The following is a 21,958-nucleotide window of genomic DNA, read 5'->3' as shown; positions in this document are numbered from 1 at the left end:
ATCTTTCCAATAATTTTGTGTTTTTTTGTGTGTGTGTCTGTCATCCTGAAGCTGCTGTGTGATGAAGCAGCAGGTCTGCGTTTCAGTCCCGTCCTCTACCCGAAGGTGAGCTTCAGTTGTTCTACTGACAGTCAGAAGAGTTCATGTGTTTCTGTTTTTATCGAACCCTGCATGTGTTTCTGTCTTCAGGCGTCTCAGCTGATTGTAAACTACGACGAGCACGAGGTGAACAACACCTTCAAGTTTGGAGTCATTTACCAGCGATTTGGACAGGTACCAACTGACTCTTTACACCATTTAGTCCATCCATGACTCTTTGCAATCAACTTTTGTCAGAGTGCACAAATACAGCCTCAAGCAAGAGGAGGCACATCCCAGTGATTTACAGGAGTCACATTCACTGATTTTCTTAGAATTTTCTCTGAAATACAAATGAAACTGTCGAGATCAGAGTCGTACAAGACATGAACAGACAGAAAAACACTCGTCTGTCCTGAAATCATAAAGTCTTTGTCTGAATGAATGCACAGTTTAAATATAAGACAGAAATCAATTAAAATAAAATATAGAACTGATACTTTGTGCAGGTTTCTGTCCAACATGATGTTGTGTTGCGGTTGACAGTGTAACATCACCTACTGCAGGCTGTAATATTCTCCTCTAATATCTCTGACTGTCACATGACGCCTCTCGTATTAGTCACTGAGCGCTTTGCTTTAGAAAGATGTTTTTTAGCATCTAACTTCTGCAAACTGACGCTCGCTCTGAATAAACATCAAAGTCACTTTTACGTAAAAGTCTCGAATCTTTCAACACTTTGACACAAGTCTGAACTGAATGCTGTCAGATGAACATAAAAACCACAGCAGCACGAGGCTGAAGGTTGCTTCAGGAAACTTAACGAACGTTGAGCTCCTCATGAACAGGTGACGTTCATCAGGCTGAAACTAGAGATTTACAAAGAGTTTGTGACGTCAGGAGAGTTTGTGGAAAAAAGTCAGAAAGGTTCAGACCCGTGTGGATGGTTGTGGCTTAAGTGACGTGAGCGAGTTCTGATCGTATGTTGTGATCTGATTGTGTGGTCACCTGTTTGTCAGGTGTCTGAGGAGGAGCTGTTCAGGAACAACGAGGAGACATCGGCCTTCACAGAGTTCCTGCAGCTGCTGGGAGACACGGTGGAGCTGCAGGACTTCAAAGGGTGAGAAAACTGTGAACATGTAGATTTTTATACTGTAATTCTGTCATGTTGGAAGGAGAGTGACCAGGCCTTCATATCTCTGTCCACATATTCAGCCTGTTTATTGTTGATGTCTTATTTAGGATTGTATGGATGCAAGTCCAAAAGCTAGTCTTCAGAGAAATTCTTTCACTGGATGAAATGGGATTATTACTCACATTTGGAGTATTAGGGCCACTTTTAGAAAATAATAATAATCTGAGAATTCGAGAGTTATGTAATAATATTTCAAGAATAAAGTAATGATTTAATAGGTTGTTTCAAGATTCACATGTCAGTTATGTTCTGCTTACAGGTTACCTCAGTATTTCCTAAGGTAATGCTTTATTTTACAGGTCCTTTAATTTTATACTAATTTCCAGGTAATTGGCAGGTATGTAACAGTTATGGTATGTATTCAGTGTGGTGCAATTTGGTACAAAATATAAGAAAAAACAGAAAAACATGTTAAGTTGGTTTAGTTAGTCATTATATTTGGTTTTATAGTTGTTAATTTACAAGAATTCTTAATAAATTAGACCATTGATAATTCTGTAACTGACAGAAAATACAAAGCAGCTGCTGTGCATTTCTTTGAAAGGTTTATCATTTGGTAATATAGGAGAAATTTGCTCACAATAGAGTTTTTAAGTAAAAACCTAATATGCTGATGTATAGTTTGACACACAGAGCTACACTCTGAATACCTGCAAATTACTCAGAAATTTTCCAGTAATAAGTATAAAATTAAAGGACCTGTAAAATAAAATGTTACCTTTCCTGAGAGTCTATTGGCTGTAACTTAATTAACGACAGGATTTCTTTATCTTTTTAGGGATGCAAATCATTTTTCTAAACTACTGTCAGTGTAAGATGAATATGATCTGTTAGAGTGGTATAAACACTCCACTGAACACAGTCAGTGCTGACAGAGAGATAAAGGCAGGATCTGACTGTCCCCCCTCCCTCTGCAGGTTTCGGGGGGGTCTGGATGTGTCCCACGGTCAGACCGGCTCTCAGTCCGTCTACACCGTCCACAGACAGCAGGAGATCATGTTCCACGTCTCCACCAAACTGCCCTTCACTGAGGGAGACACACAGCAGGTAGAAGCATCTACATCTGAATCTGAATCTGAATCTGAGACCCTGTTTACTCCTGCGCTAACATGTGATCTGTAAACACCTATTAATGGTGTAATCGCATTGTGATTGGATCTCAGTACAGTGTGACCACATTCATGAGAAGAAAATAGTCCCAGTAAGTTGAAAGGTCACATAGCTCCGCCTCTTGCTGCCAGCTAAAGCACACATGCAAAAACTACTAAGTAGCAGCAGCAGTTGTCTTCCGTCGCAAAAAAGTGATGTGGAAATGAATGATGTCCATTCGTGGCAGCAGTTTCCTGACCAGGAACTCGCCATGTTTGTTGATTAGTCCACCAGCTCTGCTCAGCTAATTTGCATATTGAGATTTTATCACAAAGGGGGCACAGCTGAGAGAACAAGAACACATTTTAATACCAGGTGTAAATGCAAAGACGCATGGATCAGATATCAGTGCACATTTTTAATTCAACCTTTACTTCAGGCGAGATTCCCTTAATATGGAAAGCAGCTCAGGTGGTGACATCTGTGACCTGAACAGCTATCGGCCTAAATCCAAACGCTCCTGTCTGTCCAAACTCTGAGAATCATTAGTCAACTCACAACTATGTGGTTTACTGGAGAACAATAATGTTCTTCAGCCTCAGCAGTTCAATAACTGCTGCAGCTGCCGTTATCATCGACATTATTGACCCACCTGATAAAAAGCAACACTGTTTGAGGCTTTTTATACTGTTGAACACAACATTTTGTTAAATAAGCTGCTTTCTGTGGGTTTTGATGCTTCTGCTTACAGCTGGTTCACATCATATCTCTCTGGTAGAGTTCAAACTGTTGTTGCTGATGGTTTCAAATCAGGCCCCCAAACTGTTGATAAAGGTGTCCCTCAAGGATCAATATTAGTCCCCCTGCTATTTACTCTAAACATAAAGAACATTATTCAAACTATATTCTCAGAAGAATCAACCCAGAATCTACAAAAACAACAAAAGGAAACTGTTACATAGTCGACTTGTCTCTCTCTAATCACAGGAAAATGGTTGTTTTCAGTTTTAATGCATTAAAACGTGAAAGCTTGCTTTTAATGTCAGAGACGAGTTTGTAACCTTATCAGACACAATAACTTAGCATGTAAAGATATTCTGTGACAACAAAACAACACAAGACACTGTATGGGAAGACATTATGACACAACTCAACATGACACAGTTCTGTCATTTTTTCACCCCGCACACACAAATCAAATGCAAGAAACAACAAATACAAACCAAGAAAACCCAACTCACCACAGTTTAACGTTCCCATTCCTCTTTCAGCTCCAGAGGAAACGCCACATAGGAAATGACATCGTAGCGGTGGTGTTCCAGGAAGAGGCCACGCCTTTTGTCCCAGACATGATCGCCTCCAACTTCCTCCACGCCTTCGTCCTGGTGCAGGTGGAGGAGCCGTGCTCTGACAACACCTGCTACAAGGTACAACAGAGACAAACACATTTCACTCACTGTTTTACATGTTTTCCAACTTTCATATAATATCTAATACATTTACTGTGACTTTGGAGCTTTTCAAAATACATATTCTGCTGCAAAATTTGGAATAATCTAAATATACAAGTACAATGTGGGTCAGATGCAGTTTTGTTTCATTTTACAGACTGCATACGAGTATCTCTTTGGTTTGTCTGTGATGTGATTAAACAGAAAGACACTGCAACATGTAATTAAAGAATGCCACCCGTATCACATTTCGCCTGCTTTTAGCACCATTAGGTGTCATTAAACGCACCGTCCAGATAGCGTTCATTAACACTTGACGCCAGCGCTTCTGCAACCAGGTGTTACAACCTCAGACTGTGGTACTGAGGAACAATAACTATTATTGTGAACAAACTGAACCGTTTCTGTTTTATTGAAAAAGAGGGATACAAACAGTGTTTCATGTCTGCTGATGAAGACTTCTTCATATGTATAACACAAATTGGAAAACAGGCTCAGTGGTTATTACAAAACATGTAGAAATCAATACAACTAAGGCCTGTTTGGAAGTCTATAACAATTTGATGATAAAAATACATGACATGCACTAAAATATTGAGAAATCAGTCATGTTGTTCTGTTTCTATTGTTTATATCAGTGTTATGATTATGATCAGTGTTATCACTGTTTTGATTGACAGGTGTCTGTTACAGCACGAGAAGACGTACCTCTGTTTGGCCCACCCCTCCCCAATCCAGCCGTCTTCAAGAAGGTGAGAAAAAAAGAAGGTTTGACTCAGTTTGTAGAATATAATGCAGAATATGGTGGCATAACCTGCTGTCTTCTCTCCAGGGTCCAGAGTTCAGGGAGTTTCTTCTTACTAAACTCATCAACGCAGAGCTGGCCTGCTACAAGAGCGACCGCTTCGCCCGGCTGGAGGTAAAAGCGAAGTAGAAAAAATACTACAAAGGTCAAATATTCAGTGAGCCATGAGCTGTTGTTGGGTCAAGTCAAAGTAGGTCTACTATTTGAGAATCCCCCCCCCCCAACTGAGGTCTATCATGAATAACAATAATAGGAAATTCCAGTCGACCATGAACTGCAACGTCCCCACCAGGGACCTTTTGTTGCATGTCAATCAATCAATTAACTTTATTTGTATGGAACCTTTCATACAGGGTTGTTCAATTTAAAATTAGATAATAAAACCAATAAAATAGATTAAAAACAGTAAAATATACAAAGAACAAATTAAAAGCTAAGCTAGACAGGAAGGTTTTAAGTTTCAAGATATGCTCTCAAATCCTCGGGCAGAAAGTTCCAACAGTTTGGAGCATAAAGACTAAAAGCTACCTCACCGAATGTTTTTGTCCTTAAACAACTAAAAGACTTGTGCCAGCAATTCACCATCTCTCTCCCCCGTAATGTCTTATCACCTCTCTACTGTTGACGGGCTAATAAAGGCATGAATAAATATCCTCCAGAAATAAAATCTAAATACTCTTCTAACCAATCCAGTGTCATCTACCTCTACTCTGCTCATCTGTGGCGTTCCACAGGGCTCTATTATAGAGCCATTATTGTTTTCTAGTATATGCTGCTCCTGGATTTTTTGTGGATTTGTTTTTTGTGAATGTGTATAGGAGCGTACCCGGGCCGCCCTGCTGGACAGTCTCCATGATGAGCTGCAGAGACGCTCCCAGAGCATGCTGGGATTGACCTCAGGTCTAGAGGAAGAGGGGCGGGCCGAGAACGGCCACGCCCATGGAGGTCTGCTGGAGTCCATCAAGGTGTGTGTTTCTGTTTTACTTCTGTCATCCTTCTTCTTGTATTCCTTCTTTTCTTTATTTTTCTTTCTTCTTATTTTTCCTCCTTCAGATTTCTTTAAGAGTGTGAAATATTTGTAAAATCATATGACATTATATTACATTTTATATGACTGTATTATTTTGAATGTCCATTATTGAGTGAGAAAGTTCATTCTTGACCTTGGAAATCCGAAGTCCAAGTTCACTTATTGCATATTTTGGGCCTTTCAAATACATTTCATGGTTTTCTTCCATGTGTGTGTATTACTTCATGTTACCTGAGTGTGGAACTTTGGTCACATGATACAGAAGGTTTTATATGGGGGGGTTCTGGAGAGTGCAGGTAACTGGACCTTGAGTTACATTTTTTGATTGTCTTTTTCACTTCCATCTTTCATCCTTCTCTCTCTCTTTCTCTGTCTTTCAGAGGGCGATGCGAGGGCGGAGCGTCTCCATGGAGACCATGTCGAGGGGTGGGGCAAGTCTGCCCACCAGTCTGAGTGGGGGGGGTCTGGCACACATCAGTGCTGAGGTGAGCGGAAGTCAAAGGTCACTGAACCTTTATTTGTAATTTAGCCATTATTCAACAAGGTAAGTTAGAGCTGGAAACCAAACAGAGAAGGCAGCATAACAAAACAATACAACATCAAGAAGAGATAAACAATACTGGAAACAAACAGATAACAATACTAAACCTAATGTAAGAACGTTAGTTATAGTTTAAAAAATTCTGTCAGAGACATCAACTCATCAATATGAATTCTCTCTGCAGACAGTTTCAAGTGTCTGCAGCAGAAACATTGTCTATCCAAAGATTTCTATTCTCTATGTAATGAGTTTGCTGGGATATGACAGGAACGACTTTATAAATAACTTACTTTATAAATAAAGAAAAAATATTGGTTAGAATTCTACAGTTCGTTACAGATGATTTTGGTGATTTGGTGGCAGAAACTAGACGTCTTTGAAATAAAACCTTCAGTCACAGTTTTGACAGTTTCACAAGTTTTCAACATGTTGCTTAAAAAAGACATTAATCAAACCAAATACCAAGATATTTATAACAAGTAAGAACTTATATTGTCTTCCTCTGGGTTATAACAATGTCCACAATGTCTATAGGCTTCATCCTAGCATTATAAAATAACAGCGACATAGTTCTCTCTGTGTTCTCTCTTCTCAAGCAGAGAAGATCCACTGTAATATAAAAGCGCATCGTCTGCATAACAACACATACGGTTAACTTTGATTTTTGAAAGAAGCAGAGCTTGTTTGTCTGTTTTTTTGCTATTTTTCCTTTTCATTTATTGCTTCTTGCTTCTAGTCTTGATTCCAATCATGGTTAGTTTAGTATTTTGTGTTTGGTAACTGGAGTATTTTGTGTGTTTGATGTCAGTGTACTGTGAAATCTCCGGTGAAGAGACGTTCAGGTCTGTTTCCTCGACTGCTGAGTGTCGACAGTCAAACAGACAAACACAACCACAGAAGGTAACTCCTCACTTTCAACTTCAACTTTAAGTTGTACATCACCTGAAGCTGCACACTTTACAAGTTAAAAAGATGAGACCAGACATGAGATTTCACATGTATAAAGTGTGACGACTCTGGCAGCTGCGTTTTAGACCAAATGTAGACTTTTTGTTGCCGTCACGAGTCCATCAGAGAAAAGCACATTGCAGGAGTTGATTCTGGATGTTATAAAAGCATGTGCAATGGGCTGTATTTTGACTAAGTTGTGCAGGTTAAAAGAGGCAGTTCTTGTGATATATATGATATGTGATTCAAATCTGAGGGAGGGATCAAAGATTATTCCCAAATTCTTGACTGTGTGGCTCTGAGAAATTGTGCAGTCATCCAGATTATTGGCAACAGATCTACAGTGTGTGAAGTTATTGCACATCCAGTGATGAACTTCTGACAAACACTTCTCTAGTTTCACAAGCTGGGAGGAATTACTGTCTGTTACAGGAAGTTAGATTTATGTTGTATTTTAAAGGGCTGCAGGTACACACAGAAGAATACAGAACAATATTTTAATAAACAACATAGAACATGTAAATTAAGGAGTTTTGGAGCTGTCGCAAAGTGTATTTCCAATTTTTTTTAATGGAACTAGACTAGCGGTTTCCCCCTGTTTCCAGTCTTTATGCTAAGCTAGGCTAAACACAAAGACTTCAGTAAATGTTGGACTGTTTCTGTAACTCTTTGTTCTTTATATTCTGGATGTTTCAGTCTCCTCAGTGAGCAGAGAAGCTTCGACAGCTGCCACCCGACACTGGAGGTGAGGTCAGAGCTGCCGTCCAATCCCAGCTCTCCAGAGGCGGGACAACGAGACAGGTGTGTATCACTGCTTTCTTTCTTTATTTATTAATTTACCAGCAGGTTCATAATTATAGTAGTATAGAGAATTCAGTATTTATGACACAGTGAGGGTCTGAACAAATGACTAAATTAAACAAAGGAAACACAAATCCAGAAAATGAGGAATATGAGAGAATCAGGAACAATATCAGCCACGTACATTCTGTTCATCACACAGACAGCAGGACAATGAATCTGTGTGTTTGCTGCGATACAAAAAAACATCAAAGTATTTTTTATTTGCAGGATTCATGTGAAGAAGGAGAGCAGTAAGATTTCCAGATCAACATCCAGCAGCTGCAGCTTCAGCATCCCTGCTGACGACACTCACCTGGTGAGAGAGACAACATCGCAGACACATGATCAAAGTGTTTGACAGACAAACAACATCCTGTCTCTCTCTCTCTCTCTCTGTCTGTCTGTAGCTCGCCCAGGCTGCGACGGCGGAGGGTCAAAGTTCAAGTCCACTCCTCGTCTGTCGGAGCCCCACAGGTTCAGTACAACATCCTGCTGCATCCACACAAAACTGAAATGTTGATAACTTATCATTTGTAATAAATAAACATACTCCGTGTTGATGGTTGTTTTGCACTTCTCGTATATTCACGGCTGGATGTTTGTTCTTTTTTCTGCCTCCACTTTCAGAGATGAAAAATAAAAACTCTCCCAGATCCAACCTCAAGTTTCGTTTTGACAAGCTGAGCCACTCTGCTGCAGTAAGTGTTTATATATATACATATATATGTATAGCAGGGCATTATATTGAAAAGTGCTCCCTCTCATGTATATTAATGAGTTGGACAAAATATCAGGAACACTTTTCAATATAATGCACTCCAGTACACCGACACCTCCCACTACGACCTCTATAATAAACATAAATAGAATTATTTAACGTCAACAAAAACTGAAAATGTAGAAGCTTCATAAAAGTAGAATTTATGGCAGAGCTGTTATTGGATTGCATTAGACTGCACAGGTGTTCCTAATAAAGTGCTCGGTCAGTGTATGTGTGTGTATAATAATAAAATAAAAAAATCTTTTACATTTCCTGACCACTGAATGTGAACTGCGACTGTGTTTACACACAGGCATCAATCAGTCAATCAAAGTATATTTGTACAGCACAAAACAATAATAATAATAATAAATTCACCCAAAGAACTTTACACACAGTAAACCAACCAGAAAACACTTAACAGCAGCGTCACGTCTCAGACATTGAACATCACACACGTCAGTACAGTTCAACGCTGACTGACTAATAATGACAACAACAAATAATAATGATAATAATAATAATAATGAGTACAAATAATAATAATAATAAGTACAAACAATAATAATAATAATAAGTACAAATAATAATAATAATAAGTACAAATAATATAATAATAATGAGTACAAATAATAATAATAATAAGTACAAACAATAATAATAATAATGAGTACAAATAATAATAATAATAAGTACAAATAATAATAATAATAAGTACAAATAATAATAATAATAAGTACAAATAATAATAATAATAATGAGTACAAATAGTTTGTTCATTCAACAAATAACGTGTGAGTGAGTCAGAAAGAGTCATTTATCTGTGAAGGAAGAATTTTATATTTTCATCTGCTTCATGTTTTTTTGCTCAAACTGAGTAAATCTTTGAAGTCAAGTTTCCGTCCAAACGTAGCTCAAATTTTAATCAAATTTCCAAAGACAGAATGAAACGATGTCATTAAAAGAGCAGCGTGTGGAAAACATGATGGAAATATGACGTTTCTGTTAGTTTCATGTATTGATGCGAGGAAGGTTACAGTCTCCTCATCATCATCACTCCACACAGATCTGATGTTTTCAGCTCTTCAGTCACATATTGTCTGAATAACAGTCCAGAACACAAAGACATTCAGTTTACTGTCATGTTCAGAGTGTCAAAGAAAATTAAAAAAACCCCACTAAAACGATTATTTGATTATTAAAATAGTTGCTGATTAATTTCCTGTCGTTCAATATTCAATAAGTCTGTTTCCACCAACTTTACTCCTCAGCCGAGCGTAAAAACATTTTTGCAATATTTCAACTTTTTATGAGCGAATTAAAAACATAAATAAAAACAGGAAACTGATCACAGTGATTATGATGACATGAGCTGAAGCTGTCGGAGTTGCTGGTCTTTCTTATATCTTAGTGAGAAGTGTTGAGATGTTTCTGTGCGTTTCAAGAGTAAATGTTTAAATCGTTTCTCTCCGTCTTCAGCAGGGACATTAAACTGTGACGACAGCAGACGCTCGCAGGTGTGTATCATGTTTGTCGTAGTTAGAACTTTGATTTAGTTTTAAAGTGTTTTCAAATGTTTTAAATGTTTTAAATGTGCTTTCAATGGAAGTGATGGAGGATAAAATCCACAGTGTGTCCACACAGTCATTTAAAAGTAGATGTGAAGCTTCTATTCAGCTTCATCAGTCTGAGTTAGTCATATCAAGTGGATATCTGACACATTTACAGTCTTTTTAGCATCAAATTCCCTCTTTGTGTTTCCTCGGACAGTGTTTCCCTGTTGAGCTGCAGGTGGAAGTATAGTAACAAAAAGAGGGACTTTGGCACTAAAAAGACTGTAACGTTGAAAGATATCTACTTGATTTGACTCATTTGGATGCTGAAGCTTCATATTAGCTTCAGATAAACTTTTAAATACATTTTTGCACAGAAGGAGGACTGTGGATTTTGTCCTCCATCACTTCCATTGTAAGGTCATTATGAAGGGATCTTCTAATGGTCAGTATGAACAGGAGGAATGATTACAGCAAGAAAAACAGGTTTCATGTTCATTTGAGCTCCTGACTGTTGCTTTAAGAGTGAGCGTGTCCTTTAAATTATTACATTTACCACTAAATTCACATTATGTTTGCAACTTTCTGTTCATTTGAGCTCCTGACTGTTGGTTTAAGACACACTGGAAAAACTGTGAACTCGTCCTTTAATCTTTTTATTGTCTTTGTTCACTTTTTCTAGAATAACAACAAGAGGACGATGAGACAAACACATCAGCCTCCACACAGAGGAAGAGGAGGACGATGATCAGACACACACACACACACACACAGGATTAAAAGGGAAAACACTTCGACATTCCATTAAAACTTAAATGATGCAGCTGCATCTTTTCTGCTCAGAACAAATCGGGCCAGCAGGACTGTGCGTGTCAACACACAAACACACACACACACACTAAAGGTACGGTCACGTTGCACGGCCCTGAAAAGGACGTGATTAGTAAGTATTGATCAGATCGATCACAGACTTTGTAGCTTTGTAAAAAACAACCTGAATTCCTGCTTTGCTCTGTTCGTTATAACTGCGGCCACTAGACGGCGCCGTCGCCGCAGCAGCAACACTTCTGTTTATATGATACAGATACAGTCTCACATTTCAAACACTTCTCTCATTATTACGAGTATTTTTTACCTTTCTAACGAGAAAATGAGCTCGTCTTTATGTGAATAAGCATCTTGTTATAATGACAAAAATGATCTCGTTGTAACAAGAAGGTTTTCATGTTCTATCGAGAAACTGAGTAAATATTTTAAAAAGTACCAATTCAACAGTTTTAAAAAATGCATTACAAGTAAAAATCCTGCATTCAGAATCCTACTTTAGACTTTAGACTTTAGATTTTAGATTGAAAAAAGTACAAGAAGCTCAACAGTGTAGTTAAGTGCAGTAAATCTTCAGACTTCAGTAGAAAACCAGCTGCAGACGGACGTGTTAATGTGATCGAACCTTTAAAACTGATCCGTCTCTAAAAATGTCTCTAATTATTCTCCACAGATCATCTGCTGCAGTGAAACTGTTGTTTTAAAGGATCATTCTGCTGATTTTCTGTGCGAGAAATACGGAGAATCACCAGATTGATCCTTTAACGTTGAATCTAATCAGATTCTGAGCTGAACTACAGTCTGATGTTCACTGAAAACTGTTTTTTTTTTCATCCATTCTTAACTGAAATGTAGAATATACTTTTTAAAATAACAATATTTATTCCTTGTCAGCTGATACAAGCCTGAGATTACAGTTAATAAAGCAACACTTGTATTGATCCGGTTCATGAATTCTTCCAGTTTCTCTGTTTAATACTTTCTGCTTCCGTCAGGTTTGCAGTGAACATTCGCTGTGACGTCGCTCTGATCTGATCGTCTGTTAAACGCTGAAAACATTTAAATATCGACACCACAACAAACTTGTTCAATCAACTGTTTGTTGTTTTCATCACAGCTGTGAGACGACCGTAGACGGTATATAAATATGGACGTAGTTACCGTGACGACACTCGTTGGTTTCTGAAGAGCGGTTTTGAAGCTCAAAGTGAGCCGCTCCGGCCGTCGCCATCTTAGCAGTGCGTGACGCTGCCTAACTCCCAGCCAATCAAAAATGGGCAAAGAGGCGGGCTGAATGGCTGAAACAAGCCACCTAGCGGCTGGCGGACCTGTCACTCAAAGCAGCCATGTCCTTCATTATCCATAACTTTACGGTTTAATAAAATTTAAACGGGTGAGTTATAAAAACATTCACCCCCCGTACAGTTGTCATGAAAGAGGAAATTAGCTACAGAGACCAAAACCGTTGTTTGTACCAGGCTGTAAACATGTTTATTTCTGCTGTAAAGTTGGACATTTTAACATGGAGGTCTATGATTGACTCGCTTTTGGGGCCTCAAGTGGTCGTTCAAGGAACTGCAGTTTTTGGCTTCATTTTACAGCCCCGGAGGTCGCTGCTTGGAGACGATGCAACAACAGATATTTTTACATACATGAACAGATCAGATGTTCTGTTATGAACGGGCCTGTCACCATGACAACCAGAGCTGCAACTACTCTGATAATCGATCAATCGTTTCAGTCACGTTCTTTCATCTCAGATCCTCAGATGTGATGATTTGCTGGGGGTTTTTTTTGTCTTTTATGACAATAAAGTAAATATTTTAAAGTTTTGGACTGTTGGTCAGTATCATTTTAACACCATTTTTAATTATCTGATTTGATGATTTGATTAATCGATTAGTTGAGTGAGAAAAAATTGATCTGCAAATATTTTGATTTCTTTGTCATAAGTGACAGTAAATTGAATATCTGAAGGTTTTTGGACTCTGAGACATTGTTAACGCAACTTTTTCCATATTTATCAGCATTTCATTGACTAAACGATCCATCGATTGATTGAGAAAATAATCTGCAGATGAATCAATAATAAACATTATTATTATCTGGTTGTTAGATTCGACTCAGCTGTGATGAAAACGACACACTGTGTTAACTGTGTGAAACAGTTAAAGCTGCAAAAAGAAGAAGCTTAACTGCCGTTTGATGCAAAAACCAACGGAAAACTGATGGAAAATGTTGTATATTTTGCACTAAAATGACACAAAGCTCTGTGGATGTTATATATATGTTATATATATGTTATATATATGTATGAATATCAGATCTGTACAGTCTGAACCAGGCACTAACAGAACTGTAAACGTCTTGATTGCACTGAAAGCACAAAGTCTTTCTTCTCTTCTCGCTCTGTGTCAGGTGTAAAATATTTTAATTTTGAAGGTGGATGATGAGAGAAAGATGTAGCATAAATACAGAGATGTCGATGTTTGCTTATATTCTGTTTTACTGCATCATGACGGAAACTGAGACTTCTGTGATCCTGAAACTCTGATGTTATAAAGTTTCTGCAGGACGAGACTTTAGTTTTTAGTTTGACTGAAACAATCAGAGCTGCTGATGTTTTACTGAACTACACTATAAAAAATAAAGTTTGGGTCAATATAGCAGCAACACAAAGCTTGTTATAATCTTCTCTTTTTAAACTTAAACATCAGAGTTTGTTATTGATTGTTAATAACTTGTGTATCTGAAACTCATCTGCACATCGTTTTGTACAAGAAACAAGACATTTGTGACAGTTTTTAGCTAAATCCTGATATGTGTAACACTGGGTTGTTGTTTTGCTGCTACATTGACCCAAACTGGGTCAAATTGTAAGCTGGTGATACTTATTGTGCACGAGTGGAAGCACAACAGATATTAAACATTTCAAACTTCACAGTTCAAAAACACTGTATTACAAATTATTCCCAACACATCTACTCAAGTACAGACGTGTGTGTGTTCACCTGAAGACCCTGCAGGACGGGAAGAAAAGAAATAGACTGGAAAAAAATTTAATTTGTGAATAAATATGTAAAACAAAACAAAACATGCAAAGATTTTTTTTTAAAAAACTGCTCTTGATTTCTTCAGTTTTGTCTTTGAGTTTGTCAAACAGTCTGGTCATCTCATCATTTAAAGGTGGGAAAACATAAATAACACACATACATACAATCAGATTAATCTAAACTAGACTTGCAGGTAAATATAACAGAGTCCAAGCACACAGACACAGTTCAGACTCAGAGTTTAAGTTCTAAAGTGGTGAATTAATGATAAAGGTTTAACATAATTTATTTGACTGTCTGTGGTCTGGTTGGTTTTTCTATAACTGAAGAACACAAGTTAACAGAACCAGAACTGCAATTAATGATTATTAGAAATCTTAAAAGCAGGGTTAGGGTTAGGGTTAGGGTGCCCTAACCCTAACCCTAACCCTTACCCTAATGCCCTAACACCCTAACCCTAACGCCCTAACACCCTAACCCTAACGCCCTAACCCTAATGCCCTAACACCCTAACCCTAACGCCCTAACACCCTAACCCTAACGCCCTAACCCTAATGCCCTAACACCCTAACCCTAATGCCCTAACCCTAACGCCCTAACGCCCTAACCCTAATCCTAGCCCTAACACCCTAACCCTAACGCCCTTACCCTAACCCTAGCCCTAACACCCTAACCCTAGCCCTAACGCCCTAGCCCTAACGCCCTAACACCCTAACCCTAACGCCCTTACCCTAACCCTAGCCCTAACACCCTAACCCTAGTCCTAACGCCCTAACACCCTAACCCTAACGCCCTTACCCTAACCCTAGCCCTAACACCCTAACCCTAGCCCTAACGCCCTAACACCCTAACCCTAACGCCCTAACACCCTAACCCTAACGCCCTAACCCTAACCCTAACACCCTAACCCTAACGCCCTTACCCTAACCCTAGCCCTAACACCCTAACCCTAGCCCTAACGCCCTAACCCTAACCCTAATGCCCTAACATCCTAATCCTAACACTCTATACCTAGCCCTAATCCTAACCCTAACGCCCTAACCCTAGCCCTAACCCTAACGTCCTAACACCCTAATCCTAACACCCTAACCCTAATGCCCTAACACTCTAACCCTAATGCCCTAACCCTAACGCCCTAACCCTAACGCCCTAATACCCTAACCCTAACGCCTTAACACCCTAACGCTAACGTCCTTACCCTAACCCTAGCCCTAACGCCCTAACACCCTAACCCTAGCCCTAGCCCTAACCCTAACGTCCTAACACCCTAATCCTAACACCCTAACCCAAGCCCTAACCCTAACCCTTTTTTTTTCTCAGTTGATCATTTATTTTATAAGACATCAATCACAGTTTTCCAGAGCTCAGGCTGATGTCTGTAAATGTCTTGTTGTGTCCAACAGTCATTTGTTGCTTATTAATTCATGTAAAAGTAGACGTTTATTATATTATATCATCTGAGAACTTCATGGAGGCTTTAATGAAACTTTTGCCACCAAACAGATGACTTATGTTACTTATTTTAACACGTGGACTCAGTTCATGCTCAGTACAGTGAAACATACAGTATCTACTGAAAAGTCAGAAAACTGGCAAAAAATATCCAAACAATGTGAACAGTTCCTGAGAACTTTTGCTTTCTTGCTTTCTTTATTGAAATGTTGTCCACATGGAAAGAACAAAAATGTACAAAAAGCTATTTTCATTAGTATAACTTAGTATCATTAGTATAAAAGTACATTTACTCAAGTACTGTGTACAGTTTTGAGGTGCTTATGGATTAGTGATTGGTAAAGATCTAGTAGAGTATACTGTATGTTTTTATGCAAAGATAATATGTAATTACATATTATAGTCATGTGATACAAGTAACTGGTGACATCACTTATTAGTTATTTTTGGTATATTTATTACTTATAATCTGACAATGTTGTATTTGCGTTGTGTGTTTATTTACTTCTTCTACCTCCCTGTGAGAGTTTACTGTGCTCTATACTGCTGGTATAATTTAACACATTCATATATATATAAAACAGCTAAAGGCAAAATTACCACCAAATCCAGATGTTGCTGTTGCGTCTTAGGTTCATTCATATTATTAATTTGCTTTATATGAGAGCGACCATATTGGAAGCGTTTCTGTTATATGTTGGGTTTGTAATTAATTCACTTTATATGAGACATAAACAGAACTTAAAACTATTAGTTGTAACTAAAACAAATTCTCAAGCATAAAACACATTTTAAAATACATAAATAACATGCATACATGCAATAAACTGAATCTAAATGACACAGACACAGGATATTATGCATCAAAGTGAAGAAAACACAAACATTAACATATTTCCACCAGGCGGCGCTAATTTTCAAATATAACGTCTGAACACCAACGAAGAAGAGCGAGGAGGACAAACATTACCGGGTCACGGAAGCAGCCGCAGCAGCAGCAGCAGCCGTTGTTCGCAGCGCCATGGCGGCAGTGCGCAGCTTACGGGTGTCGGTGAAATCAGACAGCGGCTCGGACCGCTCCGAGTCGGACTCTGACTCCGAGTCGGACCGAGATGCCCGCGAAGCCGAACCGATGGAAGTGGAGGAAGGAGAGCTGGAGACGGAGGACATCTCCGTTAACCGATCCCTGAAGGAGCTGCTGCCGGTAAGTGCCCCGGACTAGGCCGTATCAGACCGGGGACTGGCGTCTCCTGCTGCCGGCGTGACCGCGGGAAGCGTCGGCGTGTGGTAACGTCGACTCCCGGCTCTCTCTCTCCGGGAAGGGTTGTCGTCTCCGCGGCGGTTAAAGGTTAACGGTTGACTGCCGTTAACCGCTTTAAACACCGACTAGTTTTCATTCACGACATCTTTGTTTTCGTTTCGTTTTGTTGTTTATTTCAGTCACTTGTTGCTGTTTGTCTCTTCACGTGCTGCGTCTGTTATTAACACCAAACCTCCTTCTGGAAACAGAAAGTTTAATGTTTTTATGAGCAAAATACCGCAAATTGTTGAAAATGACTGAAAATGTTTGTGAATTCCGACACATATGAGTTATTGATCAGTTCGGCCTGTTTCTAACCGTTAACTGAAGTATTATTTATAACTTTTAGAGGTGTTTCCTCTTCTGTTATTATATTAATATTCCTCCCAGTAACATCCAGTTTACTGGGTGAACAGACAGGAAGCAGAGCGCAGAAATACGAGCTGTAGAGTTTAAGGTTTTATTGCAGGTTTCTGTCAGCTGCAGGTCAACCTGCCGTGTGTCTGACAGGCTGTGTGTCATCAATATCCAGCTTCATAATCAATAACTGTAATTCTTACAGTTCAAGTTAAAATGGCGGTTACTGAACAGGAGTTTGGCGTAAAGACACGTAGGAGAGCTCAGCGGTCAGGGTGGTTGTTTATGTTTATTTCCTACATGTAACAGCTAACTTTAAAAAATAAACAACATAAATAAACAACATAAATATTACATTCACTCCTTCATAACTCAAACAGTTAACTGAATATTTATCACATATATACAACTCTCAACCAGTTCAGGGTCTTCTGCTCATAACGATGTTGAAAGTCAAACAGTTTTGTATTTTTAGAGGTGTTTGTTTGTTTACAGTTTCTTTTCTTTGATGTTAATCTGATGTGACATATTTTCCCCACAAGCCAACAGCTGCATCCTGGTAAATACAATAACTGACATAACTGAGTTTCCAGACGCCTTCGTCAGGTTGAAATCAGGAAGCAACAAGTTAACTGGCCGCTAATTTAGTAGTTGATTAATCATCATTGAAGTCAGTTTTCAAGCAAAAAGATAAAAATTTGATGCTTCCTGGTTCTCAAATGTGATTTATTTGTACAAACATTTTGTTTATTAAATGTTTTTTATTCAAACCAACAACAGATGTCTCTGTAATCAGTCTGATGATGGATTTTGTTTTGCAGGATACGAGTCGACGCTACGAGAACAAAGCTGGAACCTTCATCACTGGAATAGATGTTAACTCTAAGGTACCAAACACACACACATATACACACATATACACACTGACACAAAAACACAGACACCGACGCACACATACACATATACACACACACTGACACACACACACAAACACGCACTGACACAAAAACACCGACACACAAACACCGACACACACAGACACCGACACACACAAACACCGACACACACAGACACCGACACACACAAACACCGACACACACAAACACCGACACACACAAACACACACTGACACAAAAACACCGACACACACAAACACCGACACACAAACACTGACACACACAAACACTGACACACAAACACACACTGACACAAACACACACTGACACACACAGACGCTTCGTCCTCGCTGCTGGAGTTTAATCACTCGGCTGCTGCCACTAACAGTCTCAACTAATTGTTTGTTCTATGAAACATTAGTAAACAATAACAAATGATGTGACGTCATCTTGTTTTGTCCGACAGTCAGTCGACACACTTCAACCCTCCTGAAGAAAAACAAACGAATCACAAAAGTTTTTACGCTGTAAAAATGAAAAATGAAACAGAAGCAGGTAACAGAGTAATTATAGATTAATAATATAATAAATAAATTGTATTGTGTATCGTGTGGTATCGTAACAGCTCAGATAGACGCTCATCACAGCGAGCTGAACACGCTGTGAAGGAAAGACGAAACCACAACATCACTGAGAAACAAGATGCAGCACAATCATCGTTTTATCTTGTTTTTATAATCGTTGGAAGACAATGTCGTGATTGAAAAGCCGCTGCGGTCCTGTTAGCATGTTAGCATGTTAGCAGGTCGACATGTAGTGAAACTGATCACAGTTCACACGTTACTTTCTAACTAAAATTAAACCTTCTGTCAACATTGTAACAACTTGATTTTCAGGCTTTTAGACATTTTACACGTCATGTAAAAATAAATATTCTCATGAAGCTGCAGCTAACGATCGTTCTCATCATCGATTCATCTGTCCATTATTTGCTCTATTGATCATTTGATCCATAAAATGTTAGAACATCATGAAGAATCAGTGTTTCCTGTCAAAGAAACCAGAAAACATTCACATTTAAGAAGCTGAATCAGAGAATTTAGACTTTTTATTCTTAAAAATGACTCAAAATTATTAATCTTCTGTTGGTTGACTAATTGTTGCAGCTGTAAATACATCATCAACCCTGAATGTAGAAACATTAAACCAGTGAGACTTCACATCATTGAAGCTCTGATTGATGTTTCACAGTCCAACAGTTCAGATCCAGTAGATATCTGTCAACGTTACAGTCTTTTTAGTGGCAAAGTCCCTCTTTCCTGCAGCTCAACAGGGAAACACAAGGAGGGAATTTGCTGGTTTAACACACTGGGAACACTGGGAACACTGGGAACACTGGGAACTGGTCCTTTTTTAATAAAAGTGTGGATGTTTTCATCAGGAGGCGATCGAGAGGAAAGAGAAGCGAGCGAGACGTTTCCATTTCCACGGAGAGGTGAGCGTCGGTCAGAGGAACGTTTTCCTGGATAAAGACAGTATGAGGAAAGGTACGAACGTCCGTCTGACCCGCACACGATGTCACACACCTGGTTGTACCGACTTCATTTACTCAACCTGTTCTTCTTCTTCTTCTTCTGTGGTGCTCAGCAATCCCCAAACTGCGTATGGAGGCGATTCACATGACGGGCGTGGACGACATGAGCACCCAGGACGTCTTCGGTTATTTTAAGGAATATCCTCCGGCACACATCGAGTGGATCGATGACACATCCTGTGAGTAACACACACACACACACACACACACACACACACATACACACACACACACACACACACACACACACACACACACACACAGACGTTGTTCTAGGTCACTTCTGGGGACATTACATAGACTTACATTCATTTCCTGGAGACTCACCAGAACCACTGAGCTAAAAATCAGCACCAGTTTACCAGTCTAACTGGTTCCCAGTGAGAGTGGTGTGGCAGTAGGATGTTGTTTCATGACCCAGATGTTCACCACAGGTTTCACAGCTCGTTTTTCTTCTGCAGAAGAAGAAATTTACTTTAATTTCTCCTCTAAAACAGTTTCCACTGCAGCTAAAAATACGTTTGAGCCAAACTTCCTGCTGCCGTCCAGTGTGCAACTAATCAATATTTCCATTATTGATTAATCAGATTAATCAAATGTCTTTTTTTTATCCACAAAGATCCTCAGTTTACTGTCATAAAGACTAAAGAAACCAGAAAATATTCACATTTAACGATTAATCAGAATAGTTGTGGATTAATTTAATAGTTGGACACTAATCGATCAATCGTTGCAGATGTGTTTCTCTGCATTAATCAATAATTAGTTATTTAGTGGGTGAAACGTCTTCAGTGAACTAACGTTGGTCTGAAAGCTTCAGATGTTCAGTTTACTGTCGAATGACAAAGAAAAACAGCAAATGATCACGTTTTAGAATCTGGAATCAAACAAACAAACAAACGATTATTTGATTATTGAAATAGTTGCAGATTCATTTTCTGTTGATCGACGTATCGTTGCGTCCTCACATTAGTATCAGAGTAATAATGTTGTGTATTTATAAAAACTACAAGTATGTGACAAATGAATCTACCAAATATACTGAATATGTAAATGTAGGATCAGAACATCCTGATGATGGATACGATGAGTCAATCATCTCTGATCGTCCAGCTGTTTCCAGGTTACAGTCGTCTGTCTGCAGTCATGAAGATCAGTCAGGTTTCTATAAACAGGAAACGTTTCTCCTGGATCGTTTCTAAGAGTCTTCAGACGGATGAGTTAAAGGGATGAAAGCAGAGATCTGAGGCTCGGTGGTCCCTGGAGAGTCGACGTTCGACTATTTTTAAATTTCAGACACATTTGTGCTGCTGAAACTTCAGACTTCAGAATATTTAAGATACCAGCAGCCTTCAGAGCCGAGCGTCTGTCTGTCTGTGTGTCTGTGTGTCTTTACTAACATGTATGAAGTTCGTTCTCAAGGCCTAAACACGCCGGAAACGTCTGACGCGGCGTTTTGAAGTAAAGCTGCTGATTTAAACGGCTGAAGACGTTATGAGACGTCTTTACTCCGACCTTGTTTCCCTTTTGGAGCATCAGATGATCCAGCGACCAAAATTGTTTATTCTGCAGCTAAAAGAGAGAAAGAGAGAGAGAGAGAGAGAGAGAGAGAGAGAGAGAGAGAGAGGGAGCAGCGGTGGCGAAAACAAAGCCGTGAATGACAGAAATAAAACCTTTATGTTCTGATTGTTTCATGACGTTAAAAGCAGAAATAAACAGATGATTTACTGAGGAAACAGATGCTCTTAGTTTGATTTTGCTGACGCAGCAGTAAATACACAGAACAACAGGACGGATCTGTTGTTGTTGTTGTTGTGTTGTTGGTATTTAAATCTGATGCCTGCAGGAGCGTCAACGACCCGTAAAAGATGAGTCGCGTCAGTTCTCACTGTCAGTGTTTCAACCTTCAGGAACTAACTGGTGAAAATGCAGCTGAATGTTTGGAGGCTCTGCTCAACGATCAGACCAAGAGATTCAACTAAAAGTCAATAAGATATAATTACTAATAATAATCTACAATACATGAAGAAGACTCTTAAAAGAAAGGAGAAGGAGTTGGTGGGAGATAATTGACCAGTTGTTCCAGTCTGACCTTCCTCAGAGTTCACTGGCCAATAGGAACGCAGCTCTGGATCACCTGTAATGAAATGTAACGTTCTCGTATAGTTTTATTTTAGATATTTGTTTG

General features: G+C 39.0%; 2 protein-coding genes across 2 annotated transcripts in view; both read left to right on the top strand.

Moving 5' to 3' along the window:
• LOC121910938 (rap1 GTPase-activating protein 2-like) overlaps positions 1–12,293 on the top strand; it is a 55,226-nt gene extending 42,933 nt beyond the window's left edge. Inside the window, exons 9-24 of the mRNA XM_042432337.1 lie at positions 52–105; positions 190–273; positions 1,098–1,198; positions 2,191–2,320; positions 3,634–3,789; positions 4,494–4,565; positions 4,646–4,732; positions 5,437–5,583; positions 6,029–6,133; positions 6,998–7,089; positions 7,834–7,938; positions 8,209–8,296; positions 8,388–8,454; positions 8,608–8,678; positions 10,220–10,257; positions 10,976–12,293. Of these exons, the coding sequence (XP_042288271.1) occupies positions 52–105; positions 190–273; positions 1,098–1,198; positions 2,191–2,320; positions 3,634–3,789; positions 4,494–4,565; positions 4,646–4,732; positions 5,437–5,583; positions 6,029–6,133; positions 6,998–7,089; positions 7,834–7,938; positions 8,209–8,296; positions 8,388–8,454; positions 8,608–8,678; positions 10,220–10,231 (1,371 nt within the window). The 3' untranslated portion in view covers positions 10,232–10,257; positions 10,976–12,293. The remainder of the gene's footprint in view (positions 1–51; positions 106–189; positions 274–1,097; positions 1,199–2,190; positions 2,321–3,633; positions 3,790–4,493; positions 4,566–4,645; positions 4,733–5,436; positions 5,584–6,028; positions 6,134–6,997; positions 7,090–7,833; positions 7,939–8,208; positions 8,297–8,387; positions 8,455–8,607; positions 8,679–10,219; positions 10,258–10,975) is intronic.
• Positions 12,294–16,569: 4,276 nt separating this feature from the next.
• Positions 16,570–21,958, top strand: part of ncbp3 (nuclear cap binding subunit 3) — a 12,607-nt gene continuing 7,218 nt past the window's right edge. The window contains exons 1-4 of the mRNA XM_042432381.1: positions 16,570–16,827; positions 18,102–18,167; positions 19,618–19,723; positions 19,824–19,949. Coding sequence (XP_042288315.1) covers positions 16,645–16,827; positions 18,102–18,167; positions 19,618–19,723; positions 19,824–19,949 — 481 coding nt within the window. The 5' untranslated portion in view covers positions 16,570–16,644. The remainder of the gene's footprint in view (positions 16,828–18,101; positions 18,168–19,617; positions 19,724–19,823; positions 19,950–21,958) is intronic.

The sequence above is a fragment of the Thunnus maccoyii genome, chromosome 13 (assembly GCF_910596095.1).
Source record: "Thunnus maccoyii chromosome 13, fThuMac1.1, whole genome shotgun sequence".
Lineage (NCBI taxonomy): Eukaryota > Metazoa > Chordata > Actinopteri > Scombriformes > Scombridae > Thunnus > Thunnus maccoyii.
The sequence above is the reverse complement of the archived record's forward strand: the minus strand, read 5'-3'. Positions and strand labels throughout refer to the sequence as shown.